Source organism: Lithobates pipiens, unplaced genomic scaffold, assembly GCF_037356315.1.
Source record: "Lithobates pipiens isolate NorthernLeopardFrog02 unplaced genomic scaffold, aLitPip1_a1.2 Scaffold_23, whole genome shotgun sequence".
Classification (NCBI taxonomy): domain Eukaryota; kingdom Metazoa; phylum Chordata; class Amphibia; order Anura; family Ranidae; genus Lithobates; species Lithobates pipiens.
Genome location: NW_027507785.1, coordinates 123976835 through 123998952, shown reverse-complemented (window position 1 = coordinate 123998952; position 22118 = coordinate 123976835). Strand labels below are relative to the sequence as shown.

The following is a 22118-nucleotide window of genomic DNA, read 5'->3' as shown; positions in this document are numbered from 1 at the left end:
ATCCCTGTGTGTGTGTGTGTGTGTGTGTATCCATCCATCCATCCATCCATCCATCCCTGTGTGTGTGTGTATCCATCCATCCATCCATCCATCCCTGTGTGTGTGTGTGTGTATCCATCCATCCATCCATCCATCCCTGTGTGTGTGTGTGTGTGTGTGTGTGTGTGTGTGTGTGTGTGTGTGTGTGTCCGTGCAGCCTTGTGTGTGTGTCCAGCCTACCTGTGTCCCAAGCCTCCGTCCCGAGCCGCCGTCGTCCCGAGCCTCCTCCGTCCCGTGCCGTGCCTCCTCCGTCCCGTGCCTCCTCCGTCCCGTGCCGTGCCTCCTCCGTCCCGTGTCTCCTCCGTCCCGTGCCGTGCCGTGCCTCCTCCGTCCCGTGCCGATGGATCGCCGCTCTTCTCGGCGGCCATTCTACAATTCAAAATTCCGCCTCCGCCTGTGATAGGCGGAACACTCAATTTCCCAGCAGCCTGTGTTCCGCCTATCACAGACATCCTCTCATACTCGTCCGTAGTATGAGAATGAGCGGATGTCCGTGATAGGCGGAACACTGACTGCTGGGAAATTCAGTGTTCCGCCTATCACAGGCGGAGGCGGAGAAGGAGGCGCGGCTTTTGAAAATTAATGTCCGCCGTCTGTCTGCTCGATACGCTGATCGAGCAGTCAGACAGCGGCGACTCGAGTATAAGCCGAGGGGGCACTTTCAGCCTCAAAAAAGAGGCTGAAAATCTCGGCTTATACTCGAGTATATACGGTATATATTTATTGGAAATATGCACATTATACACTCAGGTTTGGTAAATAAGGATAACTTTTATCATAATCTGTGCTTATTATACAATTTGACTTCTGCAGGAGAGAGTGACTTGGTACGGAAAAGGCTTGGGATAGATATTTCCCAGCTCAGCAGCAAGAATGGCTTGTCAGATAGACAGACAACGTATGACAAATCTCCTTCATCTTCTGGTTATTCTTCAGAGGAGGATTACAATGGTAAGGACTCCTGTTTTGAATCTCTGTTACTTAATCAAAAGAGTACTATCAAAGGAATAAAGAGTATGCGAAGACAGAACTTTTTTGCTTAGTTGAATAGAATGAAAAGTGTACTAACCCCTGTGATGCTTTGTTGCTGTCTGGGAACATTTACTCTTTCTACTCTTTCTGTCTGTCCTGATGACATTGTCTCCACTACAAAAAGTGGTAGAAAATCCAAAATTTTAACGTGTTCACAGGGACAAGTGGTGAGGATAAAATCTTCCAAACTTAATTTCATAAACTTAAATTTTTTTGTCACGCATACTGTTCACATTAGATGGCTGAAACATTTTATCGAAGCTCTAGGTGTCTTTGTCAGACTATTTAAGCGCTATGCAGATTTGAAGGGGCTTCTTTTAATCTGAGGATGTTCTCTTATGCTAGAGTTTACTGTTCTCAGCACAGGCAAACATTTGTTTATTGTATTAATTAGCATAGAGCCTCCGATTTAGGCAGATTGGCTCCAGAACTTACACCAATGCTGAAAGTGGAACAAACTAGTGATTGTAAGGGCCAGTAGGTAGAACCACAGTGTACAGAAGAAGACGGAAATGTCTGAAGATTCTGTCAGTGGGGGTATCTCCACAATAAAGAAAAGTTCAGAGGCATGGGTGGTAGGACAGGTTAAGAATATTTACATAGTTACATAATTAGTCAAGTTAAAAAGACTCAAGTCCATCTGGTTCAGCCCATCTAAAAAAAAAAAAAAATGAATAAATAGAAAACTTCCATATACAGAACCTTACACCTTAAAGCATGGCCCAATTTGCTCCATTGGGGGGAGAAATATTTCCTGATTTACCCCCCAGAAGGCAATTTGATATTCCCTAGATCAACAATTCCTGGTGTTGCCTATAAAAATCAATATCCAATTGTTTGGTTTATTTAGGAATCCAGCTCTTTTTTTTAAAAACATTCTGTTGACTCTTAAGGGAGCTATTACAGTGAATAAGCCTTTCTGTATTTGAAGATTAAATCTTTTTCTTTATCGTACATCATGGGACACAGAGACTAAAGTAATTACTTAATGGGTTATGGGCCACCTTCAGGTGTTCACACTAGTATACCCAATCAAGGAAGTTCACTCCCTATATAACCCCTCCTCCTTCCAGGAGGACATCAGTTTTTTTTTTGCCAGTGTCTAAGATGTTGGTCACGAGTGAAGATGTGCTCTCAGGAGCTCCAGGAGGGATCCGTGCTGGATTTAAAAAAACCTCCACAACCGGATCCGTCCACGCCACTGCGACCACAGGAGGATACCTGGGCCTCGCATAGAAGAATTAAGTTTTGCCTGTAACGCTTCTCTTTAAGTGCTAAACCCTAGGAACCAGGACTCTTTTTGGTCTTGCTACATTGCCTAAAGTTGTCCTGAGGGGTGCTATACAGGACCAAAGGAGTGGAATTCCTATTAAAAGGGACCCAGTCTTTTAAGTTTTAACTACGCTGCCCGCCGTAATGGGTGAGGTTTGGATCTGTCTGTTTTCAGCAGTATCCTGCAGCGAGGAAAAGGTAAGAGAAAAGCTTAGGAACTGCAAAGTCCATCTATGACTTTTCTTTCATATGTTACATTGTAATGCCTTAAAGTCTCCTCTAGAGGGAGTAAGAATACACATACATTTTCAATACCTGTGCTACAACAGCATGTGTCCTAACAGCTTTGGGGAAACTGAGTACTATGGTACATTAGATCTGTAAGCAGTTTTGGGAAATGCTAAGCTGCCATTACAGTGTGAAAGTACTAAAGGCTGATTTACAAACTGTACAACGCGGGCTGAGGTTTTACTTTTGTGAGGAGGGACTAAAGTGGTCAGGCGTCATTTGTGGACTCAGCATCCTTGTGAAAGCACACGGCGCACAGGCAATCGGGTTTACACCTGTCAGGACTTAAAAGCTGATGCTCTAATAACTAAATGTGTCTAACAGAGCAGCTGAAGAAAGAGCTGCCACAGGACACATGATGAGGCTGTTAGAAAGGATGGTGACTTCATTCGAAGCAGTTCCCTATGCCCAGTTCCATTCGAGACTGTTGCAAAACAGTATTCTATTTGCTTGGAACAAAATGGTCCGAGCTTTGGATTTTTCCATGCGGCTGTCCCCAAGGGTGTCCCAAAGCCTCAATTGGTGGTTACTAAAGAATTCGCTAAAAGGTAAATCCTTCAGACCACTTATTTGGAAAGTGGTAACAGAGAAGACAACTGTCCAAGGACAGTGTTCAAGAACCAAAAGAGCCTTGCCCATCAACATCCTAGAAATTTGGGCAGTGCCTCTGGCTCTGAAAGCCTGGACTTCCAGGTTAAGGGATTGTCCTGACAGGATCCAATCCATCAGTGCCACGGCTATGGCCTATATTAACCACTTGGCGCCCACACTACGTCAATTGATGTCATGGGCTTTGTGGCGGTATATCTGAATGATGCCTGAGGCCACAGACATCATTTAGATATTAGCGTTTTCAGCTGGCGATTCCCTGCACCATAAGAATGATCATAGCGGCTGTTCCACCGATTGATCGTTCTTACGGGTGGCGGGAGGGGATGCCCCCCTCCCGCCGCCCTCGGTGCTGGTACCGACTCACTGCTTCCATTGGTGAGTCAGTCACAGGATCCGCCGGCCCCCGGATAATACCATAGAGATTTCCGGCGGACCAGATCGTCCCCAGAGTCTCTATGATTGTTCGGAGGCCGGGTGCGATGTTATGACGTCACGCCCGGCCTCTGTATTCAAAAAAATGTCGCCGATTGTAGGCTACCCAGCCTAGAGGTGAGATATGTGGTCTTATTGACCCTATATCTCACTGTAAATAGGTCAGATCGTGCCATATTCCTATTACAAGGGATGTTTACATTCCTTGTAATAGGAATAAAAGTAATCAATATATATATATATATATATATATATATATATATATATATATATATATATATATATATATATATATATATATATATATATATATATATATATATATATATATATATATATATATATATATATATATATATATATATATTTTTTTTTTTATTATTTTTTTTTTTTTAAAGTGTCAAAGTAAAAAAAAAAAAGTAAAGCGCCCCTGTCCCCGTGAGCTCGTACGCAGAAGCGAACGCATACGTAAGTCCCGCCCACATATGAAAACGGTGTTCAAACCACACATGTGAGGTATCGCTGCGAACGTTGGAGCGAGAGCAATAATTCTGGCCCTAGACCTCCTCTGTAACCCAAAACATGTAACCAGTAAAAATATTTAAAGCGTTGCCTATGGGGATTTTTAAATACTAACGTTTGGCGCCATTCCACGAGCGCGTGCAATTTTGAAGTGTGACATGTTGGGTATTTATTTAATCGGCGTATCTTCCTCTTTCACATTATGTAAAAAAATTGGGCTAACTTTACTGTGTGTTTTTTTTTTTTTTTTTTTTTTTTAAAGCATGAAAATTTTTTCTGAAAAAAAACGTGTTCGAAAAAAATTGCTGCGCAAATACCGTGCGAGATAAAAAGTTGCAACGACCGCCATTGTATTCTCTAGGGTCTTTGCTAAAAAAACATATATAATGTTTGGGGGTTCTATGCAATTTTATAGCAAAAAATTATGAATTTTACATGTAGGAGAGAAATGGCAGAATTGGCCTGGATGCAAAGTGGTTAATCACCAAAGGGGCACAAAGAATCTCAGCGCAGAGAGAGGTGAAACATATTCTAACTTAGGCACTGAATATTTCTTTCTGCCCATCGGCGATCTTCATTCTGGGAATAGAGAATTGTCACGCGGACTACTTAAGTCGCCAGCAGATTATTCCCAAGGGAATGGTTTCTTCACCCCTACATTTTCGGGCTGTTTGTCAAAGATGGGGGACTCCGGACGTAGATCTTCTAGCATCCAGTTCAACATAAAGTTAGTCAACTTTGTGTCAAGAACAAATGATCCAATCTCATGCAAAACTGATGTGTTGGTGATACAGTGGAATCAGTTCTCACTGATCTATGGATTTCCCCCTGTTCAATTGCCACCTCGACTTCTTTGCAGGATCAAGCTGGAAAGTAATTCTGGCAGCACCACTATGGCCCAGAAGGTCATGGTATGCAGAAACTATAAAGATGGCAGTGGAGGGTCCGTGGTCCCTTCCACTAAGGCCAGACCTGTTCTCACAGGGGCCGATATTCCATCCTACTTTACGAACGTGAAATTTAACGGCCTGACTATTGAAACCCACATTTTGAAGAAACGTGGGCTTTTTGGGTCAGTTATATCTACCTTGATTAATGCAAGCAAACCAGTTTCCAGAACTACATATCATACAGTCTGGAGAGCTTATGTTTCCTGGTGTGAATCCAAGGGTTGGCACCACCGGAGATGTATCATAGGCAGAATTCTTGCCTTTCTAAAAATAGGCGTAGAGATGAAATTGGCCTTGTACTATTAAGGGCCTTACCGATCTTAGAGATGGAATTGGCCCTGTACTAATAGTACCATTAAGGGCCTTACCGATCTTATATCAAAGACCGCTTGCTACGCATTCTTTAGTCCGGGGTTTTATGCAGGGGGTGATGCGGATTAATGCGCCAGTTAAATCGCCTTTAAGCCCTTGGGACTTGAATTTTAGTTTTGTCAGTGTTACAAAAACAGCCATTTGAACCGATACAGCATATTCCCTTAGTCCTTCTGTCAAGGAAGCTGGTATTTTTGGTTGCTATATCCTCAGCAAGGAGGGTTTCGGAATTGGCTGCTCTTTCTTGTAAAGAGCCATATTTGATTATTCATGAGGACAGAGTGGTGTTACGCCCACATCCAGGCTTTTTGCCAAAAGTGGTTTCAGCTTTTCACCTGAACAAAATATTGTCCTGCCATCTTTTTTTTTTTTTTCCCAAGACCATGTTCCAGGGGAGAAAAGTCACTACATTGTCTTGATGTGAGAGCAGTGAGAATCTATTTAAAGGCAACTGCTCAGATTCTTAAGACTGATGTCTTATTTATTCTGCCAGAGCATCCTAAGAAAGGACAGGCAGCGTCGAAATCCACTGTCGCAAAGTGGTTTCCGCAAGTTATAATTCAAACTTCTAATTTAAGGGGTAAGATTCCCCCTTTTCAAGTTAAGGTGCACTCTACCAGGGTGGTTAGTGCTTCTTGGGCAGTGCCTCACCAGGCCTCCATGGCTCAGATCTGTAAGGCAGTGTTAATTTTGTCGACTAAATGAATACTATTTTAGTTGACTAAAACTAAAACAATTGAGATGACTAAAATGGGACTAAAACTAAAATGCAATTTTAGTCAAAAGACTAAGACTAAAACAAAACTGAAATTTGACTTCAAAATTAACACTGGCCTGTAGTGCATGTTCATACCTCAATACCATAAATAATAATCAATCCAGCAGTATATAATGAGTTTGGAAACTGTAGAGAAATGTTAACTAATGCATTACAATTACACCCATTAGATTTTAGACGACTAAAATGAGTTTTAGTCTACTAAAATGTACTGAAGACTTTAGTCGACTAAAACGTAGGACATTTTAGTTGACTAAAATTTACTGGAGATTTAGTTGACTAAATACGACGAAAACTACAACAATTGCAGAAGACTAAAATGGGACTAAATCTAAAATGCCATTTTAGTCCTAAGTCTAAGACTAAAACTAATTTGAAATTTGCTGCCAAAATTAACACTGCTGTAAGGCCGCAACTTGGTCATCAGTGCATACATTCACAAAAATATTTAACAGGTAGGTGTAAGGAGGTATGAGGATATTGCCTTTGGGCGCAGTATGCTGCAGGCAGCAGTATAAGTTCTCAAGTCTGGGGGTACCCTGCTGGATGTCTCTCTCCCTCCCCTCAAGTGGCATTGCTATGGGACGTCCCATTAAGTAATTAAGGCTCTGTATCTCATGATGTACGATAAAGAATATAGGATTTTTATTACAGCTTACCTGTAAAATCCTTTTCTTGGAGTACATCATGGGACACAGAGGTCCCTCCCCTCTTTTGAGATTTAAATCTATTGCTTTGCTACAAAAACAAATGTGCTCCTGGAAGGAGGAGGGGTTATATAGGGAGTGAACTTCCTTGCTGGAGTATACCGGTGTCAACACCTGAAGGTAGCCATAACCCATTAAGTAATTACATAAGGATCCGTGCCCCATGATGTACTCCAAAAAAGGATTTTACAGGTAAGCTGTAATAAAAATCCTATTTTTCCTTCAGGCGTAAAGCGTGCCTACTTGTCCTTTGTGTCAAACTTAAAGTGAAAAACTCTATACCAAGTTCTCTATATGGACCGTTTATGTATTTATACCTGGTGATCATACCCCCCACCTTAATCACCTTTGCTCAAGAGAATAAGTTCAATTCAGCTAATCTTTCCTCATAGCTGAGCTCCTCCATGCCTCTCATCAGTTTGGTTTCCCTTCTCTGCACTTTTTTCCAGAACAGCATTTTCTAAAAGAAGTCTTACTAATTAATGATTTGTACAGGGGCAAAATCATGTCAATTGTAGGTGCCCTCATGTAGGCTGGAAGAGCAAGGGGGCCAGCAGAAATCTGTGCACCAGAACAGGTAGATCTGTCACAACAGAAGTCAGAGGCCGTTTTAAGTCATCCTTCTCACTGGTAGGAGTGGTTATGCAGTCTTTAGTTGTAGTTTTCAAAGCCCTTAAAGTTTGGGTGAAGTGTATGCTTTGTTCTAAATCAGACCCAGACAATCCTGTTATTTCTTAGCTCCTGGAAGACTCTCCAGGAGCCTTGAGTTTCTTGGTGGGTGTCTTGGAAGACACCATAAGGCAGCTTTCATGAGTGGGCACTATGTCTGCCTACATGGGAAGGGTCCTTTGTATAAAGTGGTTGTAAACTTTTAACTTTAAAACAAATCGTCCTACATAAGTTGTACCTGTCTATCTGCTGTCTTCTTCTTTTCTATGCAGTTATTTAAAGTCCAGAATTTTTATACAGCTTGTCTGAGCTTCCAGTCCCCTATAGTTTCCAAGATTAAGGATATTCCAGATATTTCAAAGCTGGATTGGCAGGAATTCTCCAAACCATATTTTGATACTGTGAGAATGAAACCTGGAAATATATAGTAGAGACCTGGTAACTCGTTCTTCCAAAAGAATCCCTTTCTTTAATCAAATGGAGTGTGCAAAATGCAGTGCCTTACACGTTTTGACAATAAGCCTTAATCTTGGCCATGATTTTCCTTCTTTTGAAAAGACCAGTTGTCGGCTCTCCACTATATTTTGATACTGTCCTCTCCGATAGAACTTAACTTATTCAATTGCAATATTTTCATAGAATTTATTACACACCACTTTGTTCCAAATGAGTAAAATAGTCACACCCCTTTTGATCTAAATGCTACAAATAACATAATGTCAACCTCCTTCCTATGGTCTGGACCTGTGGTAAAGTCAGACTATTCTGGTCCCAGATTACTGCCTTTATTTCCTCTCATTTTGACATTCCCAAAATATATAATCAGAAGTAGTGTCTCTTTGGCATATTTGGAGCTCTAGATAGTAGTGCCTTCAAAAAAACATTGTTTTGTTCATTATGTTTTATGCCTCTATATAAGCTAATTTATGGGGCAAGAAGCTGTCCTAAAGTTTGAAAAATAATTTGAGGAAATGGCTGAATACTGTTGATAATTGCGATACTTCTACTCTGTAACCGAACTGGGAAGCGCAGATCCAGGAGGAGGGAGGGGAAAGGCTGGGCACAGATCCAAGAAGCACAATCACTGTATGACCAGAGTGGAAGATGGCAGAGCCGCTGCAGCTGCCGGTGAGACCAGAGATGGCTGCTGGAGGGGCAGCGGGAACGAGGCTGAGCTGCAAGGTGTCTGGACACCACAGGACTCCTCCCCGGCTGCGTGACACGCTCTGACCCCAGGCAGACATTGGCAAAGCCTGATGGCTCAGAGCAGGGGATGTGATGAGTATCACAGCGGGTGCTGGAGCTTGAGCATTATACAATTACATGTTTCAGCATTTAACCCCTACCTCATATAACAGGCGTGTTAGCTGAGGAAGGGGTTAAATGTAATCGTATACTGCTCAAGCTCTGGCACCTGCTGTGATACTCATCACATCCCCTGCTCTGATCCATTTGATCCATCAGGCTTTGCCAATGTCTGCCTGCAGTTGGAGCGCGTGACGCAGCCGGGGTCCTGTGGTGTCCAGACACCTTGCAGCTCAGCCTCATTCCCACTGCCCCTTCAGCATCCATCTCTGGTCTCAGCGGCCGCTGCAGCGGTTCTGCCATCTTCCACTCTGGTCATACAGTGATCGTGCTTCCTGGATTTGTGCCCAGCATTTCCCTTCCCTGATGTAGCCCGGCTTTGGTTATGGTCACCACTCCGACCTGTTGGAAAGTGTTTTCAGGCTTCCCATTTTTGGTCTGCAGCCCCCTCTGTCCACAGCCCTCACGGAAGTGGGACAGCCATTTCTCCACCACCTTTGGCTCCATTACTGGCACTATCACAGTGAGTTTGTCCATTCTGACAATTTTTTCCTATTAGTACTGTGTATTGTTTACATGCTTATCAGCAATAAACTGTTTTAAATTTCACATGGATTCCATCTCCAATTGATTCCTTGCCCCCTCCTGGATCATGCTTCCCAAAGGACAGTATGCCGCCCCCTGAGAGAGCTGTTCTGCAGCTAAGACTCCTGCGTGTATGCACGGGAGTCTTGTCATCACGGCTTGGTCATTTAAACGGCGCCCATGGACCCCAAAGAAAGACTAGGCGAAGACTGAAGCCCTGTCGCCGGTGACTGCGCGCCAATAAATGGCTTTGTTTTAAGGCATGTCTGTCATAATGTGCTAGTATGCAATGATATAAGTTCCCTGTAATTAAGTATACAGGCTGATGGTTGCTGAAGAAATCTTTTGTCCTATGATGACCAGTCCTCTTCACAGATTTGAACATCCAGAGCTGCGGGGGGACTAATTGTTTTGGGTTTAAAGTTGGCCATGCACTGTTGGAACTTCAACCAGTTCCTGAGGAACCGGACAATATTCACTAAGTGTGAAAATATAGCTGAAAAACAGCAGCTAATAAACTCCGCGCCACTTATGCAAATGTAAAAAAATGAACTAATAGTCAGTGAATCAAATAAACTCAGTGAAACACTAGTAGCTGCTCCCTAAAAACAAGAAAAAACTTGTCGTGCTGAAAAAAAGAGGTAATGGTAGGGGCGCTGAAAAAATTAAAAATATAAATATCAATTACAAATGTGAAGATTAATAATCATAAAAAACACCTCAAGTCATAGCCAACCTATCACCATCGATTGCAAAAAAACAAATAATTACAAAAAAAAATAATATATATGATATAAACAATAATAAATAAAGTCCCAATTGGATACTAGAAAAAAATATATATCCACAGTCCAAGACAGTGATTCATTCAGTAACAATCTCCATTTAAATCCATATGCCAGAAGGTGGTTGAAATTTTCTACAAAGTTGTGACACGTCCCTTCACCAAACTTTTGGACACAGAAAACACATCAACTGTGAACATAAAGTTGTCTTCTTACCAGATGCTGTTGACTACTTTAATTAAAAAGATAGTCAAATAGGCTTATGCAGGTGAATTCCCTGCTCACATGGAATATGGTGGACCTCTTAAAGGAAAGGACCTTCTTCTCATAGACTCAGACAGGTCATAGAAAAAGGAGAGCAAACAAAATCCATAGTGTGACACCGTTTAATAATAAAAATAAATTAAAAAACATAAAGCCAAATGGCTGCTTACATATAACGGTGCCCGACCTGGCACTGGGGCTGCTCGCTTAAAACAATCGTTTCGGAATGGATGCGTAGTTCCTCGTTGTGTAGGGCGTGCGTTCCACCAAGAAACAGCCGACAACCAAAAACAACCGGAACTGTACGTGTACGAACGTGACTAGGTACCACCTCCGGTACCTAGTCACGTTCGTACACGTACAGTTCCGGTTGTTTTTGGTTGTCGGCTGTTTGTTGGTGGAGTGCACGCCCTACACAACGAGGAACTACGCATCCATTCCGAAATGATTGTTTTAAGCGAGGAGGCGGTACCTAGTCACGTTCGTAAAACACGTACAGTTCCGGTTGTTTTTGGTTGTCGGCTGTTTCTTGGTGGAACGCACGCCCTACACAACGAGGAACTACGCATCCATTCCGAAACGATTGTTTTAAGCGAGCAGCCCCAGTGCCAGGTCGGGCACCGTTATATGTAAGCAGCCATTTGGCTTTATGTTTTTTAATTTATTTTTATTATTAAACGGTGTCACGCTATGGATTTTGTTTGCTCTCCTTTTTCTATGACCTGTCTGAGTCTATGAGGAGAAGGTCCTTTCCTTTAAGAGGTCCACCATATTCCATGTGAGCAGGGAATTCACCTGCATAAGCCTATTTGACTATCTTTTTAATTAAAGTAGTCAACAGCATCTGGTAAGAAGACAACTTTATGTTCACAGTTGATGTGTTTTCCGTGTCCAAAAGTTTGGTGAAGGGACATGTCACAACTTTGTAGAAGATTTCAACCACCTTCTGGCATATGGATTTAAATGGAGTTTGTTACTGAATGAATCACTGTCTTGGACTGTGGATATATATTTTTTTTCTAGTATCCAATTGGGACTTTATTTATTATTGTTTATATCATATATATTATTTTTTTTGTAATTATTTGTTTTTTTGCAATTGATGGTTATAGGTTGGCTATGACTTGAGGTGTTTTTTATGATTATTAATCTTCACATTTGTAATTGATATTTATATTTTTAATTTTTTCAGCGCCTCTACCATTACCTCTTTTTAATATTCACTAAGTGGTAGAACTGCACGATTCTGGCTAAAATGAGAATCACAATTTTTTTTCTTAGAAGATAGATCATGATTCTCGCTGTGTAACATCTTTCACATTAAAACGAAAAAAAATGTGCTAACTTTACTGTTTCCTTTTTTTATTGAAGTGTATTTTTTCCCCAAAAAATCGCATTTTGAAAGACCGCTGGGCAAATACAGTGTGACATAAAATATTGCAGCAATTGCCATTTTATTCCCTAGGGTCTCTGCTAAAATTATATATATATATATATATATATATATATATATATATATATATATATATATATATATATATATATATCTCTATCTATATATATATATATATATTATGATTATTTACTATCCCTTTGATCTAAGAAGTAAGCATTAGTTACAATGTTTCAAGTTCTAAACTTGGCAGGCTGCCCAGGATGCTTTCTTTTGACAGCTGAGTGAGCAGATAATATCTCTCCTCCGCTTGTTTATATGAAAGAATCGCCTACTCTCAGCAGGAGAGATCACCGGGGGGGACTTAGTGGGTGGCCCTTTCAGCCCAAATATGCCAGACATCCTTCAATTTAGAATCTGAAGAAGCCAGATGCAAAATTGTTGGCCGTACAGAGGCTGCATGCTGTCATATGTAGCCTCTGTTCTGGTATTTTCACAGCTGATGGGTGCCGGCTGTTGAAATACATTAGAAGCAGCGAGAGATTTGTGAGCCTACATGGAGGAATTGGTTAGATTTGTTTTTTGTTTTTTTTTCTTTCAGCTTGCAGGCTGAACGAAAAAAATCTATAGGTGTATGGCAAGCTCAACACTGCAGTGTATTTAAGAAGCTTCTGACTGCCTGCCTCCTCCTCCCCTCTTCTTCACTGACAAAAATCTATTCATTAATTTCACTGAATGTTACACTGTCTGTGAGTGGGGGAGGGGTGGATGAATAACAGATGTGTTACATTCAATGAAATCAATAAATATACTTTTTTCACTGGAGGAGGGGGTGGGCTGTCATCGGGTGCTTCTGAAATACATTAGACTAGAAGTTTTTAACCCCCCATAGCGCTGAAACCTCAGAGCTGTGAAGAGAACTCAGATTAAAAGGACAGAAGATTTTGTTAGGAACCATCAGCCTGCAGGATGTGGGACATGCAGGGCCGGTGCTACCACTAGGCAAACCAGGCAAACGCCTAGGGCGCACTACTACTTAGGGGAGCGCCCGGCTGCTGGTTTCCCTCCGCGTTTGCATGCTATGCAGGCTGAAGCATGTAACTAACTCAGTCTGACCGGTAGTGCAATTAGAGGTGCAGCACAGCACTGGAGCCAGCGCTAGAGGAAGCAGAACCAATGCTTCCTGTATAGCGGCCCCTTCTGTCACATGGGCAGGGCAAAGGGGTGGAGTCGGGGGTGGAGCCAATGGGGACGGCAAAATTAGGTTTCGCCTAGGGTGTCAAAAATCCTTGCACCAGCCCTGGGGACATGCTTCATTAAAGGTGTGTGTGTGTGTGTGTGTGTGTGTCACTGCAGCAGTGGGTTAAAAAAATACTTGAAGGTTAAAGTAAAAGTTCATCTGCACCTTATTTCCTCTTGGTCCTTCTGCAAATACTTGTTGAGCCTGCCTGTAGATTCCATTCAATCTAACGCAACTTACTGAGATAGTGGCAATGATGCTGCACTGATTCTTAATTCAGAACATAATTACCACGGTCATGTGGACTTGTACCTGCTTGCACTACATTATGATGGAACAATATTGCTGCAGACCTTATCATCTGAAATTAAAGCAATTTTTGGTCTCTTGAAGTAAAAGATACGGAAATAATTCAGAAAGGTGTTAATTAGTAATACTTTGATTTTCACAAATGTTTTAAATCTGAAAGGACTGACGGACTGCAGTGGTGTGTAAAGTAAGGCCAGCCTTGTTTGCCATATCCTTCAATGACTCTGACAGCTCCCCAATGTAAAAGGAATACTTTAAGATTGAGGAAGCTACAGACAATGGCATGGTAAACAGAGGCAAGCATAGAGAATACCCAAACTGTCCACTCTGCCCCTCTGAAGACCTGCTCTCTAGCTTCCTTGTCGCCTCCTCCCATGCTCACCTCCAGGACTTCTCCAGAGTCTCATCTTCTGGAACTCCTTATCCCAATCTGTCTGTCTACCTCATCCTCTGTCTGCCCTGAAAACTCATGCCTTTTAAGAAGCCTGTCCTGCCTCCATCTAAAAAATATACTTCTACTTTTTCATCAGCTTATCCATTACAATGACCTTTTGTACCACTTGCCCTTCCCTTTTAGATTGTAAACTCATAAGCAGGACCCCCCTAAACCTCTTGTATTGTAACTGTAGTCTCCGTTTATATTTTACATAAATCCTGTATAATAATAGTAATAATATAAATATACACATAATCACTCTTATGCCGCATACACACGATCGGAATTCTCGTCGGAAAAAGCTCTGATGGTTTTACCGTCGGAAATCCGCTCAAGCTGTCTTGCCTACACACGGTCACACCAAATTCCGACCGCCATGAACGCGGTAACGTACAACATGTACGACGGGACTAAAAAAAGGAAGTTTAATACCTAGTAGCCAATAGCTTTCAACTCGTAGTTAAATCTGAGCGTGAGTTTTTGCGCATCAGAATTGCCTACACACGATCGGAATTTCCGATGGAAAGTTTTTCCATCGGGAAAATTGAGAAAATGCTATCAAAATTTTGCTGGCGGGAATTCGGCCAGTTTAATTCCGATGGAGCATATACACACGGTCACATTTTCCGATGAAAAGCTCTCCTCTGTCTTTTGCTGGCCGAAATTCCGATCGTGTGTACGCGGCATTAGACATCGTGCCATATTTATGTTTCTCAAACTTTTTCTGTTTTGCGGCGCACCAAAAAGGTCTAAAAAATGTTCAGGGCACACCTGAAAAGATTTAACGATTTTTGTGGTGAAGAACTTCTTCTTTATTTTTACATATATATTTAGTTTTACTTTCACCTTGCTTCCTTGCTTTTCATTTAAGTTTCTCTTTCAGAGTTCCAGACTTGAGTATTTCTCCATCGCTAAACAATGAACAAACATTATTTATAAGCATCAAAGTTTGAATGGAACAGTCTCTATTATTATATAATTTAAGCGATCGAGTTCTCCCGCAAAGTCTTGCGTTATGAAAGGAACCAATGAATGACAGACTGACAGAGATTGCATTTTTATATGTTAGTTTTTTTTTCTTTTGCGACATTGATTTACCATTTACATTTTTGTATATGTTCATGGTTTCAAAAACTAGCAATTTTTAAATATTTTTCAAAGTTCCCACGGCAAATCTCACGTGCCGCGACACACAGTTTAAGATTAACTGACATATATACATGAGTAAATACGCTACAAGTGTTAAATATATTGGTATTCATGCCTTAATGAAGGAACCTACTTGCTTGTTATTCATGTTTAGAGATATTGTTCTTTTTATTAGGATGTTTTGTAGAAGTCTGCTAACAACATTTTGACAGGGAAACTTCAGATTATATCCTATTACAGAAATCACATCACTCACTGTCTATTGTATATCCTGCACATTATATACTGTAAACAGCACATAATAACATATTTAAATGTGTCTGTCATGTTTGCTTTGTCCTGTAAATGCAAACCAGGATTCTGCAATAGTCTTTTTTTTTTTTTTTATTAATTATTTTAGTACCTAAAAATATAGACTAGAAAATTTACACCATGGATATTGGTGGTAAAAACCATGATCTGGATACAATTGCTGAAAACAAATTTTGTTACTCAATATGCTTTATATAAATGTTTATAATATGTAGTATACTGCTTTTGATTTTAGGCCACTCTCGTTCTCAAGAAGGTTTTTCTCGTGTCGCTCGTTGGAAATGGTGGGCCCAGCAAATGAAGGAAGTGCCTTGGCTTTTGTTTTCCTATCCAGGTTAGATGTTTACTATACCTACAGTGAACTCATTTAATTTCTTCTGATTTTAGGGAAGAATGAAAAGTCCTTTTTTACTCCACAGTCCTAACCAGTACCCGAGACCAGTCCTGCTCAACCTTTCCAAGGCCAAGATGCTTTAATCAGGCAAAACATTTGAATCTCATTTCTGAATCATTTATTTGAAGAAATATAGTCCTTATTTAAAAAATAAGAGCTACAGAATAAAAATTAAGAATGTTAGAAATCCCCAAGCACCACATTGATAGGGGAATAGTGACAGTGGTATTGCTACTCCTGAGGCCAGCACAAACTAGCAGGAACTGGCAGGCCTGGAGGGATCCCAGGGATGCCAGTGCAGTGACAGCTCAGCCAAATAAACAAAGAGCGTCAGCAAAGGAAGACTTCCACCTCTGGCTTCCTCCACTGAGCTCTGCGTGAGATGATTTCATCAGTCAGAGCCCAGAAGAGAAGTGAGTAGAGGAAGTCTTCTTTTACTCTTTGCTCTTTGTTTACAAATGGTAGCAGTGATCGTATGTGCTATCACTAGAGTAGCATCCCTCCAGAGGATCCACGGGCCTGTCATTACATCTGTCTGGAGAGAAGAACAGTGAGAGAGGGATGATTCTTCTACAGAATTCCAGATGAATCGAGCAACCAGTTATTGAGCACCAGTGCCCATCTTCCCCACTGACTGACTGATAGTGCCTCCAATCTATACAGATGAAGGGGCTGCCTCTACCAGATATTTCCAACCAGGCTGGTTGGAATAACATTTTAGAGAAGGTGTAGGTAGATATGGCGCTCCCTCAAATTCCAGATCCCAGAGCAATATATGCTCAACCTAGAAGTTGTGTATATATATATATATATATATATATATATATATATAGAGAGAGAGAGAGAAAAAGGGCCAATTATGCCATAAGATTAAGCCAATCATGCCGAATGATTTTTATCCAAGGTCCAAAATCAGTTAAGTCAAAGTGGGGGTGGTACCCTGCCCACCAAGAATTTTATATCCTAATGAATTAGCAGACTATATAAAACTTATGCGGCCACATAAAAGTAAAAAATATATAATTGGAACTCAATTTGGGTATTAGAACCCCTGTATGGTGTTGGGTGTTAGAACCTCTGTGTAATGTTAATCCCGCTGGATTATATAAAATTCTGTGCAGTCAAGAGGTGTCAATTTAAAACACCAATTTAAAAAAAAAATTGTTTTTATAACATATACCGTATTTATCGGCGTATAACACGCACCCCAAGTTTAGGAGGGAATTTTAAGGAAAAAAACTTTTAGGAGGGAAGTTTAAGGGAAAAAAAAAATTACTTTTAAATGCCCATCAATGCAGCCTTATCAGTGTCATCTGCAGCCTTGTCCACCATTGCAGCCTTGTTATGCAGCCTTGTCCACCATTGCAGCCTTATGCAGCCTTGTCCACCATTGCAGCCTTATGCAGCCTTGTCCACCATTGCAGCCTTATGCAGCCTTGTCCACCATTGCAGCCTTATGCAGCCTTGTCCACCATTGCAGCCTTATGCAGCCTTGTCCACCATTGCAGCCTTGTCCGTTTTATTTGCCTCCTTTTTCATTTTTTAAAAATGCCGCCGCCAAGATACAGAGCCGGATGTGTATCTCGGCGGCGCGGTAGTTCTTGGCGGCCTCCGGTTACCTTTGGCTCTACTCGGCAGCTTTTGGCCGTTCTCGGCAGCTTTCGGCCACCGAGAATGGCCGAAGGTGGCCGGAAGCTGCCGAGAATGGCCGAAAGCGGCCGGAAGCCACCCAGAGGCTCAGAACTACGGGGGATCGGCGTATAAAACGCACCCGCAATTTTCCCCTGCTTTTAAGGGGGAAAAAAGTGCGTGTTATACGCCGATAAATAAGGTATATGATGATAGGGTTTAGGTGAGAGTGACTAGTGCCCAGCAAAAATAAATGCAATTCATATATACACAATTGTAACCAAAACCAAAACGTATAATACTATAGGTGATACGGGAACACATAGCCGTTTTTAGAAGAGGAGTATTTGGAGGCTGAAAAAAAACCCATCACCTGCGTGTTAGAGGGTAGCTTTTGGGCAGGAAAAAACCTTTGACGCATCTAAACGCATGTGAGCTCTACTAGATGCTAGGCGCGTTTTGTGCTTGATCATTCATTCCAATGGGCAGAATAAATTAATATATGGGCCAATGGAATCCATGAACAGTCTAACAATCCAGGGTAGGGAAAAAATGTCCTGTGTGCATGAGGTAAACAAATGTAAACAAGAACACTGAAATCATAAATTAAAGTGGATGCAAAACTACCTTAATTTTACCTAAGCACAAATATCTGCAGTGTTTCTTATCTCTCTCCAAAGCCATAAGTCCTGTGTATTTCTGCTGTTTTGTTCCTCTGTTATCAGCATGATAACTTCTGACAAGTTCTCTGAGACAGGAGATAAAAGCAGCTGAAAATGTGTTGTGGGAGGTTGCTATAAATAGATTAGCAGAGAGCTTGTCTTGTCACAGCATAGCTCTGAAAGTTTCTTTGTTCTTCTACCTATCTGGAGGGGGGTTGTGTGCCTTTCCTCCAATCAGCTGTCTCCTAGTGTAAGCCAAGACTACACTCCCAGTGCTGAATGAGGAAGTGAAAATACTAACACCGTGTAAGAATTCTAAAGAATATAGTAAGATGAAGAGAGCAGATATACATGTAAAACTTATGTAGGGAGATTTATTTAATCTATGTGTATCATCTGAGTCTATACTTTACTGGGTATATGTGAGGGTTTACAATTGTGCGCATAAGTTTACATACCCTGGCAGAATTTATGATTTCTTGCCCATTTTTCAGAGAATATGAATAACACAAATACATTTTTCACTCATGGTTAGTGTTTGGCTGAAGCCATTTATTATCAATCAACTGTGTTTTACTCTTTTTAAATCATAATGTCAACAGAAACTACTCAAATGACCCTGATCAAAAGTTTACATACCCTGGTGATTTTGGTCTGGTAACACACAAGTTGACGCAAAGGGGTTTGAATGGCTATTAAAGGTAACAATCCTCACCTGTGATCTGTTTTCTTGTAATCGCTGTGTGTTTAAAAGGTTTCTGGACCCTTGCATCTTTCATCCAGTGCTGCCGTGTTGTTTCTGGATTCTGAGTCTTGGGGAAAGCAAAAGGATTGTCAAGGATCTGCGGGAAAAGGTAGTTGAACTGTATAAAACAGCAAATGGATATAAAAAGATATACAAGAATTGAGAAGTGGAAAATGAGTGGTTCTGTTGAAACCAAACCACGGTCAGGTAGACCAACTAAAATTTCAGCCAAAACTGCCAGGAAAATTGTATGGTATGCAAAGAAATACCCACAAATAACTTCAGGTGATATTCAGGACTCTTTGAAAACATGTAGTGTGGCTGTTTTAAGATGCACAATAAGGAGGCTGTCATGAAATGGTCCACCCGTTGGTGGCGCTGTTGATCTCTTGGGTTGCAGTACCAGTGTCCACCAGCGGGTGTCTTCTAACACCCAGGGCCTGTAATAAGAGGACATACCTCCTGGTGGCACTATTGGATCCCTGGACTGTAGTACCAGCGCTCACCAACGGGTGTACTCCGGCAGTGTGGAACAGACAGCACCTGCAGCGATCAGCTGTTACGTGAGGGTAATCAGTAGTCTTATAAAGACCCAGCAAGCCCTAACATGCTTGTCTCAGTATCACACTCTCTTCATGTAACCTGAACCTTTGGACCTGAACCTTTGGACCTGAACCTTTGGACCTGAACCTTTGGACCTGAACCTTTGGACCTGAACCTTTGGACCTGAACCTTTGGACCTGAACCTTTGGACCTGAACCTTTGGACCTGAACCTTTGGACCTGAACCTTTGGACCTGAACCTTTGGACCTGAACCTGTACTTTGTATTTTCCTGACTTGTCCCTTCCTGATTCTTAGCCCATCCTGGACCCGTCCCTCTTGTATCCTGCTACCTTGATCCCTGCTCTGCAGCCCATCCATCCGTCCTTACACTTCTACTGTTTTCCCGGTGTTTGACCTCGGCCTGGCTTTCGTTGACGTCACTGGTAGTCCCATTTATTATATATATATATTACTTGTTATGGTTGGTAGTGCACTGTTTGTTTTCATTTTCCTTTTTATTTATAATAAACACGTTTGTTATTGCATTCACATGCGTTTGGGTTTCCTCTGTGCAGTCCACACAGTCTGGTCTAATCACTCCCTGACAGTATACTGAGACCATTCCTGACCAGACGTGGCTGCATTGAGGAACCATCCCGACCTGTTAGTCTGCCAATATGGATTTCAATGAAATCTCGTATTATTCTCTGCTGGCAGAAGAGAATGGTGAATATTGTCGCCAGCTTCTAAAGAGGTGGACTAGTGACCGGCTGATGGAGACCATCCGATCAGCTCATTCCCTGGTGGATCAGGGCTACATGTCATTTGAGGATGTTCAGCCCTTAATCCAATTATGTGCAGAGCTAGTACTGACATGTAATTCCAAAGTAAGTGGTGATTTTTCTCCCCCCTTCAATTTGAGCCAAGTTGTATCTTTGGTATGGTTGTTAGAGGATGACCCAGCCTATTTCATGGAATGTTATTCCTCTTGTCCTCAGCAGGTGCTGTCTGATTGCATCCATTCAGTGCAATCTCTGGTTAGTCAGGCTGTGTGTGAATCAGTGTTTGTTCAACCTGTGCTACAAGCATGGTCAGATCTCCTGCGTTTAGCTAAACCACAACCTTCCAGCCCTGTCATTAACCACCTGCCTTCCCAAGTATCTACCTCCTCATTGCCTATGGCAACCTCAGCTACAGCCCAGTCTACTCCACTTCCTACCAAATACTACTATCCTGTCACCAAGTGTAGCACCTATCCTGCCTGCAACCCACCTGCCTCTTCTCATCCACCTGTAACAGTCCCACAAAACCCTCCTCCTGCCACTGTTCCTTGGTCTTCCTTTTGCCCAGACACTTTGATTTCTCACAGCCCTGCACCTACATACAAAGCTGCAGCGGCTAAGTCAAAAAAGAAACGAAAATTCTTTCCGACCTGCACAATCCTGCCAGTAACCCAACCCGCCTCCGCACCAACCGACCCGGTCCAGCTTGCATGCATGCCAGTTGTATCCGGTGGCCCACCTAAGCCTGACGTTCCAGCTTGCCAGCCTGTTGTCCCACCTTGCCAGCCTGATGTCCCACCTTGCCAGCCTGATGTCCCACCTTGCCAGTCGGATGTTCCAGCTTGCCAGCCTGTTCCAGCTTGCCAGTCGGATGTTTCAGCTTGCCAGCCTGTCCCACCTTGCCAGCCGGATGTCCCACCTTGCCAGCCTGATGTCCCACCTTGCCAGCCTGATGTCCCACCTTGCCAGCCTGATGTCCCACCTTGCCAGTCGGATGTTCCAGCTTGCCAGTCGGATGTTTCAGCTTGCCAGCCTGTTCCAGCTTGCCAGCCTGATGTCCCACCTTGCCAGCCTGATGTCCCACCTTGCCAGCCTGATGTCCCACCTTGCCAGCCTGATGTCCCACCTTGCCAGCCTGATGTCCCACCTTGCCAGCCTGATGTCCCACCTTGCCAGCCTGTTCCAGCTTGTCAGTCGGATGTTCCACCTTGCCAGCCTGTTCCAGCTTGCCAGCCTGATGTTTCAGTTTGCCAGCCTGTTCCAGCTTGCCAGCCTGTTCCAGCTTGCCAGCCTGTTCCAGCTTGCCAGCCTGTTCCACCTTGCCAGCCTGTTCCACCTTGCCAGCCTGTTCCAGCTTGTCAGTCGGATGTTCCAGCTTGTCAGTCGGATGTTCCAGCTTGCCAGCCTGTTCCAGCTTGCCAGCCTGTTCCAGCTTGTCAGCCTGTTCCAGCTTGTCAGCCTGTTCCAGCTTGCCAGCCTGTTCCAGCTTGTCAGCCTGTTCCAGCTTGTCAGCCTGTTCCAGCTTGTCAGCCTGTTCCAGCTTGTCAGCCTGTTCCAGCTTGTCAGCCTGTTCCAGCTTGTCAGCCTGTTCCAGCTTGCCAGTCGGATGTTTCGGCTTGCCAGTCGGATGTTCCACCTTGCCAGCCTGATGTTCCACCTTGCCAGTCGGATGTTCCAGTTTCCCAGCCTGTTGTTCCAGTTTCCCAGCCTGTTGTTCCAGTTTCCCAGCCTGAAGTTCCAGTTTCCCAGCCTGAAGTTCCAGTTTCCCAGCCTGAAGTTCCAGTTTCCCAGCCTGAAGTTCCAGTTTCCCAGCCTGAAGTTCCAGTTTCCCAGCCTGAAGTTCCAGTTTCCCAGCCTGTTGTTCCAGTCTCCCAGCCTGTTGTTCCAGTCTCCCAGCCTGTTGTTCCAGTC

At 42.6% G+C, this 22118-nt stretch overlaps 1 protein-coding gene across 4 annotated transcripts in view; it reads left to right on the top strand.

Annotated features, from left to right (window-relative positions):
* SUN2 (Sad1 and UNC84 domain containing 2) overlaps positions 1-22118 on the top strand; it is a 213860-nt gene that overhangs the window by 31630 nt on the left and 160112 nt on the right. For all 4 annotated transcript variants that reach the window (XM_077452306.1, XM_077452307.1, XM_077452304.1 and 1 more), the window contains exons 5-6: positions 853-990; positions 15687-15785. In XM_077452306.1, the coding sequence (XP_077308432.1) occupies positions 853-990; positions 15687-15785 (237 nt within the window). The remainder of the gene's footprint in view (positions 1-852; positions 991-15686; positions 15786-22118) is intronic.